This window comes from Amborella trichopoda, chromosome 12, assembly GCF_054954075.1.
Source record: "Amborella trichopoda isolate Santa Cruz 75 chromosome 12, AtrichopodaSantaCruz75HAP2 v2.0, whole genome shotgun sequence".
NCBI lineage: Eukaryota > Viridiplantae > Streptophyta > Magnoliopsida > Amborellales > Amborellaceae > Amborella > Amborella trichopoda.
The window spans coordinates 45,605,951-45,616,823 of NC_142347.1; the positions used below are offsets into that span (position 1 = coordinate 45,605,951).

Consider the following 10,873-nt stretch of genomic DNA (forward strand, 5'->3'; position numbering starts at 1 on the left):
AATTAATTCAAAGTATCACTCAAAACAAACAAATAAGAAATACACGTAGACAGACAAACATTGCAAGTTTGACTAGCATACCCAACCATGAAATATCTCTACATTAGATGAGTGCATTATCATTTTTTTTGAGCTTTGTGTATATTCAATGGCACTCTTACAGCCACACATTTTGAAATTTAAAAGACATGAATGATTGTGACATCCATGTATAAAAGATAAATAATCTCTTTATAAACAATTGCTTTAATATATATTTTATTATTAAATTAATTCAAAATATCACTCAAAACAAACAAATAAGAAATACACGTAGACAATTAACCGTTGCAAGTTTGACTAGCATACACAGCTATGGAATATCTCTACATTGGATGAGTGCATTATCACCAGAATAATCCATGGGAGAGAGTGATTCAATGGAGGGATTATCTTCCGAGGCTGAGGATCCAAGAGTTGGTGTGATTGCTCCATTATAATGCCCTTTCCTAGATGCAGTAAAGCTCAAAAAGCTACCCATAGTTGCTAAGGCACAAAAGGTTTTGAACTCCACTTCTTTCTCACTTTTTCTTTTCCTAAAAATGTGAGAACTGTTCCTCTCATTAAAGAGTCTAGCTATTTCCTTGACTCTCTGCCATAGCCCTAGTTCATCTAGTGTAATGCTATTGCGATTCTCGATCCAGAAGCGAATGCAGAACCAGATTACGGCTGCAAATGAGGCAACCCCTACAATTAGGAAGAGGCCCCAAAAACAACTAAGGCTAAGCCGAATCCGGGCGGTGTCGGGTGATGAGGAGTCTGGTTCTACTATTTTTTTGCCAAACCAAGTTTTCTTTATAGCCTCCATCTTGCCTCCTTGTGTTATGTTGAGGATCGCAGTGGAAAAATCAGAAAGTAGGAGGGAGTTTTTCGGGAGGACCTGGAACGTAAAGAGGAAGAATGGTCAAGTTAGATAAACAAGTGCAAACACAGTGATTAGGGAAATAGGGATAACTTTTAAATTTAGAACACTAGCAAGCTCCAATGTAAAACTTTTATCCCTAACTCTAAAAAATAGAACAATCTACAATTGGTAATTTCTTATTTCAAACATTATGCAATCTCCAAAGTAAAATTCTATCCAAAAATTTGAAAAATAGAACAGCCAACAATTGGCAACTTTTTATTTAAAACATTAGAGAAGCCACAATTGGGACAAAGATAAGAGTTCTCACAAAACCATAGTCCCCAGTTGGGAAAGTTGGCCCAGCCATGGTGAATTTGTCACTGTAGTAAGAGAGAAACACTTCGATTTTGGGGACCTGGTCGAAGATCGCGGCAACACCACCACAGGAGCTTCCTTTCAACATGGCATTTTTATATTCTTCGACAGTGCCATATGGCCTCAATTTTGATTCATGGAATCCCAATTTCAATAAGAGATTCTGAACAAAAGAATTGCTTGAATATCCCACGTAATCACCATTCTTAATCAACGTGTGCACATTTGTGAATGCGGGTTGTAATTGTTGAACGGTGAGGATTGAGGCCAAATTTGCTGTGTAATTATTACTCAATATGAGCACAGCAAATAGCCAAAGGATGATTACAAACCGTGACAAATTGCTTTTTACCTGATCACCTGGAAAACAACTTTTAAAAGTTAGAAAATTGTGGTTTATTTTCTGTTTTTTTGGTAATTATATAAGTCTAGTCAAGTGTGAAGTTTCATCTTACCGATGGTTTATATACAGAATATAGCATATTCAAAATGAATCTCATTATCTCAAAAGATGGTCTCATTTCAGTCATCACCAGAGCAAATAACTGAATTTATATTCCAGGACAATGTGAAAGAAGGGCAACGCAAAAAAATTTAGCTAGAGTTTATGAAAAGCATGGAGTTTTTTCAAATGGAAATGCTCCAAAATGATAAACAACTTTCCTTTCTCAAGAGAGATCCTCAAAAGCAGCAACATATTAAGAATGCAAGATTCGAGCTTGTGTTTGAGTCACTAGCAATTGAAGTTAGCAATATGCTATATTTCAGGTATAATTTCTCCCGATGAACTACCCAAAAAAAAAAAAGACCAAGGCTTATAAAAGTAGACAAAGAGACCATTTACTTTTTTTTTAGTACAAGGAGTCAAAACTAGTATTTTCCATCAAATTTCCAATCAAATGGTTATAAGTGTACTTGTGACTAAACTCAAAACCCAATAAAAAATTTATTAAACTTCGTGATATATCCCAAGCCATCCAAATGGACATCTAATGATTAGAATTAATTGTAACCTCCTTGCACTAAAGATAAATGGTCTCATAGTATATAATCCCCAACGGCTGGCATTTTTTCCTTTCTCTTCATGGTAGGAAACAACAGTTTAAGTAAGGGTGCACTTTGTATAGAGCTGAGGCTCTAAACAATCAAAGTAAAGTGCGCCTTCAAATAGTGTCGAGAAATGTGGTTTCAATACTGGAAATCTTTGTGATAGCCTTAAAATATATTTCCATCTCTAATTATAAAAATTAAAGCTTAAAAAATAGTGTAGATTGAGCATATCTATAAAAATATTGAAAATTGACAGTCCAAAAATACAATAGAAGATGCACGATTTCCAAAACTTGAAATCCATTTTCTTTTCATGTCCAAGCATCTTGAGGTTGAGATGATCAATTTGAAGATATTTGGGCTTCAAAACAACCTCTTTTATTGAATTCATGTGGTGTACTCAGTTTAGAGCCTCGGCTTTATGTAAACATTTTCCTTTAAGTAAATTGTATTTCCTCAAAATAGTTTAATGGGACACAATTTCAAACATTATTCCGACATGCTAGCACATCCCTTCCAAACATAAGTATGAATACACTCCATTTGGTCGTTTGACTAACTTCTATCATCTAATTGGTAGATATGAACCATTTATATAGGTTAGCTTCAGTTGGTTTAATTAACTGACTTAATTTGAGCTTTTTGGGAGTTTGAGTCCAATTGCGAAGATCTAATATTTTTGTCTGTCCAACTGCTCTGGCCAGCATACAGGTTTAATGAGAGCATGCCCTATCTTAGTGGTTTGGGTATGTTTTCAAACGGGCTTTTTTGCCAAATACAATAAATATCAATGTTCAAAAAAATAAATCGGTGACTCGAATCTGTCTCACCCATATCAATGTTTGATCGGAGAATTGGTGGATAGGAGAATTCGTGGGTCGGATCAAAGAATTGGCGGAATCGGCAATTTTTATACCAAAAAGTTTTCAAAAAATTACTATAAATCTCTAAAAATAGTGCTCTTTTAGTTTCTAAAAGAAATTAGCAGTGGTACACTATATATTTTCGTTACTTTATAAAAATAGGTGAATATTGAGATGTTTTCCTATCTAGGTATCTGTATAACTACTAATTATAATATAGTATTATAATATTACATCAAAATAATTTAAAATTATTAGAAAACACTTCCATATAATTTAAAAATAATTTTAATGTATATAAAAATAATTAAATTGACATAAAGTTAACATAATTATATTAAGTTATTAACAAAAATAAACAACAATTTCATGTAATTATGTTAATATTTGTAAATTATCATATTGAATTTTATTTTTGTAATTATATGTAATTAAAGACTAATTATATGTACTTTATGTTTGTATATTATAAAAATATATATATATATATATAATTAATCTTAAAAAGAATTAAATCTTAGAAATAAATAAATATAATTAATCTTAAAAAGAATGATAGACTATTTAATTTTATAGATGTCCTTGTATAAAAGAGAGAGTCTATTTATAGAGCATTTAATGTATACATCATTGTATATATGAGAGAGAGAGAGAGAGAGAGAGCTATTTATAAATTATTTAATTTACTTTAACGATGTTCGCACACATATTTTCAATACACACTGTTTGATGCCATGTACTCTATATAAAAGGGTATACAAAGTGGTTGCGCATTGTAAAAGGTGTGCGTTGAATTATCCTACATCGAAGCATTCAAGTCGCATTCACTATTATAAAAGGTTTGTGGTACACGTACCTTAGTTTGATTGCGTGAGTGGGACGTGTTTGATACACAATGGCAACTGACAAATGTAGGAAATATGGGCAACATAAGCCCTCAATTTTGAAAAAAATTCCAAAGCTACCCTTGCAAAAAAAGTCCAAAAAAAATATATTGTTTACTGTAGCAAATCGAACGGTTTACTGTAACAAATCGGCTGGCCAGATTCGAAACGGTCCAGCTAATACCCAATCCAGATCGCTCGATTCCAGATCGAGTCACCGATTTTTAAAACTCTGATAAACAAATTAGAGGTCTTGAACCATTTAGCATGTGATAAACATTGGGTTGTATCCTATTTTAGAAAATAATTTATGTTCTTTCAAAATAATATATTTTTTTGTACTCTAGTATATTGGAAGTTCAATACTTTGAAAAGTGCCATATTTTTGTCTTATTTGTAGAATTGAATGAGGGAAGTATTGTTTAAATATGGATAAATAATCTCTTGTATTCTAAACACAAGAGAAAGAGAAAGTCTATGTCGAGAAGGGAAGTATATACACACACAAACGTGTGTGCGAGTGTGCAAGACCACTTGATGGAACACTTTACACTTTGCATCGAGTGCAGGTTTGATGTTGATAACTTGTGGGGACTTATTTCCTCCAGTTTGTGTCTGAGGTCTTTTTAATTTTCAAAGTGTTTTGTGATAACTTTCTTTTGAAGGTGTTTATGATAACTTTTAGTGTTTGGTGATAACTTTCTTTTGAAGGTGTTTATGATAACTTTTCTTTTGAGGTCTTTTTACCTTTCGAAGTGTTTTGTGATAACTTTCTTTTGAAGGTGTTTATGATAACTTTTTAAAGTGTTTTGTGATAACTTTCTTTTGAGGTCTTTTTACTTTTCACAGTGTTTTCAAAGTGTTTATGAATGAAGTTTTCTTACTTTTGAAGGTGCTTTGTGAGAACTCCAGGTATACCCACCTCTGGGTGTTGGGGTTGTGGGTTCGGTTCAGTATGCTTTTCTATTAAAAGAGATTATTAATTTTATGTAATTTTTTAAAAAATTATTAAATTGTATTTTTTAGAAATTATATTGGTTTTTATGTTATTTTATCATGAGAGATATAGTAAGATTACACTTGCAAGTTTGTGTAGTAGGAGGTTAGAAAGCTACTAGGTGGTTAGTAGTTATTGTTGTAAGTGAGTAGTTATTGTAGGGAATATGGTTAAAAAATCCTCAATTTAAAGAGAGGTGTGAGGTGAGAAAATTGGGTCACATGTTTTAAGGTTAATCTTGGGTATCAAGAAGATTGTAATATTTTTCTGTACCCTGAGTCACATGTGTTAAGGTTAATCTTGGGTGTCAAAATTGTAATGCCTTCATGTACCCCATGTTATTCTTTAATGAATATTTTTCTTCCACCCCATCTTGATTCTTCTTCTTCTTTCTATTTGGTTGTAAGATTTGGGCTAGTGTGACACTGTTACACTAATTGAGAAGTGGATTGTTCTAGTATTATGGCATCCGTTTTCTCAAAAAATTTTAATGGTGTTTAGATCTATTCATTCTAGATTAAAAACAGAGAAATAAAAAATCCTTAATAAGTTTTTGCCAGGTCACCTGGCTATGCACAGAGAAAAGATCATAAGATAAATCTTTTTATGGCTTGTAGTTTGTCTAGTACCATATTTGTAATAATTTTCAATGCTATGACACGTCTTCGTTTCGACTAAAATAAGAGAGGAGACATCACAATTTTCCTCCCAAATCTGAGTACAAACATTGTGAAAAGGAATTGAGGTTTGGATTCAAAAGCCAACTGTTTGCTTTAGCTGCAGTTAACTAAAATTATCTATTCCACGGTTAAGCTAACTGCTTCTTGTTCTTAGCTACAGTTCTTCTGGAATTTCACTCTCTGTCATTTCAAAAAGAAGACTCACTAATTATACCTAGATTTCACAGAATTGTATACTTTTCACATGGCTAAGAATTTTAAGATTGCTATTCATGAACTTGATCTACGTGCAGCGATTACAGTGGAAGAAAGTTAATTTTCAGTTGATAAATAAGAGCATATTTGCTAAACGAAGAAATAATGAATGAGAAGTACTCACGATGCGCAAATACGAGCGTCGAGAAGGAGAAATAGAGAGCCCTTCCGACTTGTTCTATCACCGGCCCACGAAAATCTTTGTTTATTCTATGCTCCAAAACCCAAACTACAAATGCCATGATGAAGAAGAAACATGTTGTGGTCACCCATAGCTCCCATGTTAAAGGTTGCAAGAACACCCACCCTCTAAGCATCTTCTTTGTGGGCACTATCATACTTACCCCTGACTTTGTATAAGGGGGCGTGAAGTCGACATAGTTTGATCGATTTGCGGTTATAATAACATCACCCACCACGGCATCATATTTCTGTTTCCAGACAACCAATATATGCATATAAATAACATCAATATCATTGTTAATGCAAATAATTAAGTAAACTTTGTGTTGCCTAGAAATAGTGGTGGCAACGGGCTGGATCTTTGGGGGACCAAGGCTGAGCTAGGCCAGCTCTGGACCTAGCTTAGCCTTGTTCCCTATGGGACCGGCTTTAGCTTGGACCAAGAGTAGCTAGCCATGCTTAAAAGATTTAAAGTGAAAAAAAAGAAAAATAGAAATAAAGGGTCGGGTCCAGTTGAGTGCCCTAGAGCCTAATTTTTTAGGGCCGTGCTGGCCCCCCAGCTCTTGCCACCCCTACCAAGAAATTTGTTGCCTAAAAATAAAGAAAAAAAAAATGGAAATTTGTAATTCAAAACATAGAAAAATCCATAAATTCAAATTATAACATTGAAAGAGTTTAAACATAAAATAATATGAAAGAGAACAACGAGAAAACTGATGAGAAAGTTAAGATAATAAAATATAAAGATCAACTTTCATAGATGAAACTGAAACATTTTCTACTCATTTAAAAAGTATTTTGTCCGAAAGGCTGAACAATTAAAATTCGTTAATTTTTTATATTTGGGGTTTTCAAACTATTTCTCAAGTGAGACAAAAATGTTTGGCCTAAGGGGATAGATATTTTCAAGCATAAAGTGTTTTAGGAACTTAGTTGTTGTTTAACAAATCTTTATAATGACAACCAGGCTTCTTGGTTTTAGGCGTTAGTTACTCCTGGGCAAACTAAGTTGACCCAATAACTTTTAATTCGTTTTATATTTTTAAGTCCTAACCAAATGACCTTATAACCGATGAATGATTTTCTTGAGAGCAAATCTACACTCTTGAGAGATGGTTTGACCCCACAAGTCAATAAATTGTTATTTAGATCCCAAAATACTTGGGTTGCTCAAGTGATCCAATTACCACATCAAATATATCTTAATTCCTAATTATGGAAATTGAAGCTATGAAAATAGCATAGATCAGGCAAATTTGTGAAAACATATAAATGATAGTCCATAGAATTTTGCAAGATTGATTATTTTTAGAGCTTCAAATCCATCTATCATATCCATAAAAATCAAGATTTGGTTTTCTAGACAGAGTGATTTTTCCCGGTGAGATTTGAGGTGCGACTATATGAAGTTGCGATCTTTATCAAATTTATCTTAATTCCTAATTATGGAACTTGAAGCTCTGATAATGGCACAGATCAAGCAAATTTATGAAAATATATAAATGATAGTCCACATAATATTGCAAGATTGATCATTTTCAGAGTTTCAAATCCGTTATCATATCCATAATCATCAATATTTGGTTTCCTAGATGGAGCCACTTTTCCATGTGAGAATTGAGATGCGAATATATAAAGTTGTCTTCTTACCAAATACTATTCTTTCTAGATTATTGTATCCTCAAATGTGTTGCTTACCCCAAGAAAAACTTGGTAGATCAGGTCATCGTAGCTTCCTGCCATTTTTCCTTCACTATCTTCAAAAGGAATAAACTCATAAGGCAATGCATAGGGTAAAACCTTCAACACTCCATAGAAAGCCTCAATAGAATAACCTGTCACCCTCAGTTCATTGTGAATTGGGTCTCTGTCCACCTTAACAAACTCTTTGAAACCATCTTTTATGGGAACACCAATCTTCATCTTAACTCCATTTGTAGGGATAACCCAACCTTTAGGCACAAGAGTTGGTTCACCAGGCCAAATCACTGGTCTGAGATCGACCACACTGGCCGAATAACCATTCTTTTTCTTCAAAGCTGTCCGGTTCAGATCAGGTGAGAGGCCATACATTGGTGTCCAAAACCCGATTTCTCTAGTGCCTTTCCCGATGATGTTGATTATTTGGAAAATGGAATCGTGGATTTCTCCATTAGGAAAACGAATATCTCCAGTTAAGCCTGTGAATTTGGTGGCTAAGATTGCGCCTAAGAGCCTCGGGCCTACTGGAGAAATTCCTAGAGTCAAGAGGTCAGTCGAATTTCGGGTCAATTTTCTGGCAATTGGTTGCCGGAACTTGATGGCTCTAGTACCAGATTTCTTGACTGCAAGAGCTAGAGCCCAGGTGGCATCGTAGGCTCTTGGACCAAAAGCATTTAATGGAGGGATTTCTATTTCTTTAGGGTACTCCTCTCTGTAATATAGCTTCCACCTAGCTGTGAAATTGGCCAAACGTTTAGTCTTTTCTATGTATGATTTCACCCCCAAAACCCCCTGCATTGAAGCTATGATTAAAGGGTCCATGGAATCCAAGAGAGTAGAGAGCCCATCAGTTATAATCCAAACATAGTCTTTGCGTATCATACCGAGTTGTTCAGCCCGTAAAAATAAGCGAGCGGCTATAGGAGAAGTCATGTGGATTATGAAAACTCGAGTTTGCATAGTCGTGAGTTTGTAGAGCTCCTCATCGATTAACTCATTCGAAGCTGAGGTAGGAAGAACAGTTCTATGTTGAAGGCGAGAGCCGACTTCTAAGAGGGCGTCGTTTACATACGGAATGAATTCCGCTCCATATTCTGTATCTTCGTATATGGCAACAGCTTGCCTCCAACCATAGGCTTTGAAGAGAGCCGCTATGGGTTTGGCTTGCACCGAATCATTAATGGTCGCTCTTACAAAGTAAGGAGTGTTGGTGGAGGAGAGGGAAGGAGAGGTTGCAGAGAAAGAGAGAAGGGGAACTTGGGATATGTTTGCAAGAGCAACCAAAAATTTGGCCTCTGCCGATGTTTGTGGACCGATTATAGCTTGCACCTCCACATTCTTCATCAGGTCCAAAGCTGCACAACAAATACATGGAACTTTCGAGATTCAATTTAAGCTAAGCGTATACTGATGAGCCTCTAAAATCATGTTCAAAGTCTATTTACTCCAGAAACGCAATGAAGACTGCTCAATTTCATGGTTTGATGCTTCAAAGTAATTTATAGGGCGCAAGAATACAAAGTCGCACCTAAAATCTCATGGGGAAATGTAGTTATGGTGTGAAAAATTTTGCAGATTGATTATCTAATGTCAACAATCATTTATTTAACTAAATGGATTTCAAACCCTAAAATTGGCCGTCTTATTGAGATGCGGCTTTAACTAATATTTAAACTGCTAGGATTGCATTTCCTACCAAGATTTCAAAATGCGGCTTTATCAAGTACTATAAAGCACTGAAACCATACCCATATTCCAAATCTTTGTTAAAAATTACCAAAATGAAAAAAAAGGAAAAAGAAGAAGTGCTATGATTGTATCAAAAAATGGTGGCATGTGTTCTAACACCGTGAAAATGAGTGAGAGAGAGAGAGAGAGTAAGTACTGCCATGTGAGAGAGAGGGGAGGAGAGACAGACCAGTTTGGGAAAAGAGGTCAAAGTGGCACTCTGCCATAAAATACTGGAAATGGTCAAAATTGTAGTCTCATAACAAAACGTTTAGAGTTCCATTCTTACCATTGAAATATATTAAGGGAAAGAGATAGTGAGAGTACCAGCTGCAGCAGCTTGGACAACATCGCTACCGGAATCTCTCCAAGAGATAGTGAGTCTAGTGGTGAAGTCAGGGTGGTCCTTGTAGAAATCTTGAAGGGCCATGCTTATGCACATGTTTCCCACTCTCCCCACCAATGAATCCATTGCCAGAACCACCCCCACATTAACACTTGAAGGTTGGGCCTTAGCTAGTGCTACACTGGACCACAAACACACAAGAAACACACTCAAAAGAGAACTAGTCTTCATCTCTCTTCATGCATGTACTCAAACTCTAACTTTCCCTACAATAATTTAGCTTATGGATATTAAAAATGGGGAGGACATATAGAAGCAAGAACCTTAGCAATGCTGATGCATGGAGATCATTGTCTCTCCAGTTCATATTTCCAGTCCATATTTTATAAGGGGATATTGTCATGACCAAGTCCAAAAAGGCAACTATCTTTGGTTTGCTCTTGGAAACTTGCACCAAGGCTCTTGACCAAATAACATTTATGGACAAAAAAAAAAGGAATCTTGACCAAGTGCTTTATACCCTGTAGTTTCGCCTCTCCTTAGTAGTTTCATTGAGACTTTGAGAGTTCACCAAGGATTTTGTGTTAAACTACTAAGATAATTCTAGTGCCTTCATCCTTAACTTCCGGTGTATGGTTTTTCTTTTTTCTTTTTTCTTTTTAGATGGTTATATAATTAGCTTAAAAATATCTTTCTTCCTCAAATTCCAAGTTAAAATCAGTAATATTCTTTGGATTTAAAGAGTGTCAATGACTTGAAACAACAAACAAAACTTGAATTGGTTTTGTTAATTAATGGCTGAAAACTTCTGTGATCTAGGTTATCAAATGGGGATCCAATAACGCAGACATTGGAAGCATTATGGGCGACTTTTTAAGATTTCATTTGTTTTATGATCATTCGTAAAGGTACCTAATGATATCTA

At 34.9% G+C, this 10,873-nt stretch overlaps 1 protein-coding gene across 1 annotated transcript; it reads right to left on the reverse strand.

The window, feature by feature from the left end:
* Positions 1-241: 241 nt before the first annotated feature.
* Positions 242-10,309, reverse strand: LOC110007369 (glutamate receptor 2.7). The gene is made up of 5 exons (XM_020667966.2): positions 9,930-10,309; positions 7,872-9,229; positions 6,115-6,421; positions 1,215-1,621; positions 242-919 (listed from the first exon to the last, which is right to left on the reverse strand). The coding sequence occupies exons 1-5, from the start codon at positions 10,177-10,179 to the stop codon at positions 353-355; spliced, it is 2,889 nt and encodes a 962-aa protein (XP_020523625.1). The 5' UTR covers positions 10,180-10,309; the 3' UTR covers positions 242-352.
* Between the last annotated feature and the right edge of the window lie 564 nt (positions 10,310-10,873).

Coding starts and splice junctions, on each gene's coding strand:
- LOC110007369 (XM_020667966.2), bottom strand. CDS start 10,179: ATGAAGACTAGTTCTCTTTTGAGTGTGTTTCTTGTGTGTTTGTGGTCC. Junction 9,230..9,929: donor TGTCCAAGCTGCTGCAGCTG/GTACTCTCACTA, acceptor TTTGTTGTGCAG/CTTTGGACCTGATGAAGAAT. Junction 920..1,214: donor CAACTGGGGACTATGGTTTT/GTGAGAACTCTT, acceptor TTTACGTTCCAG/GTCCTCCCGAAAAACTCCCT.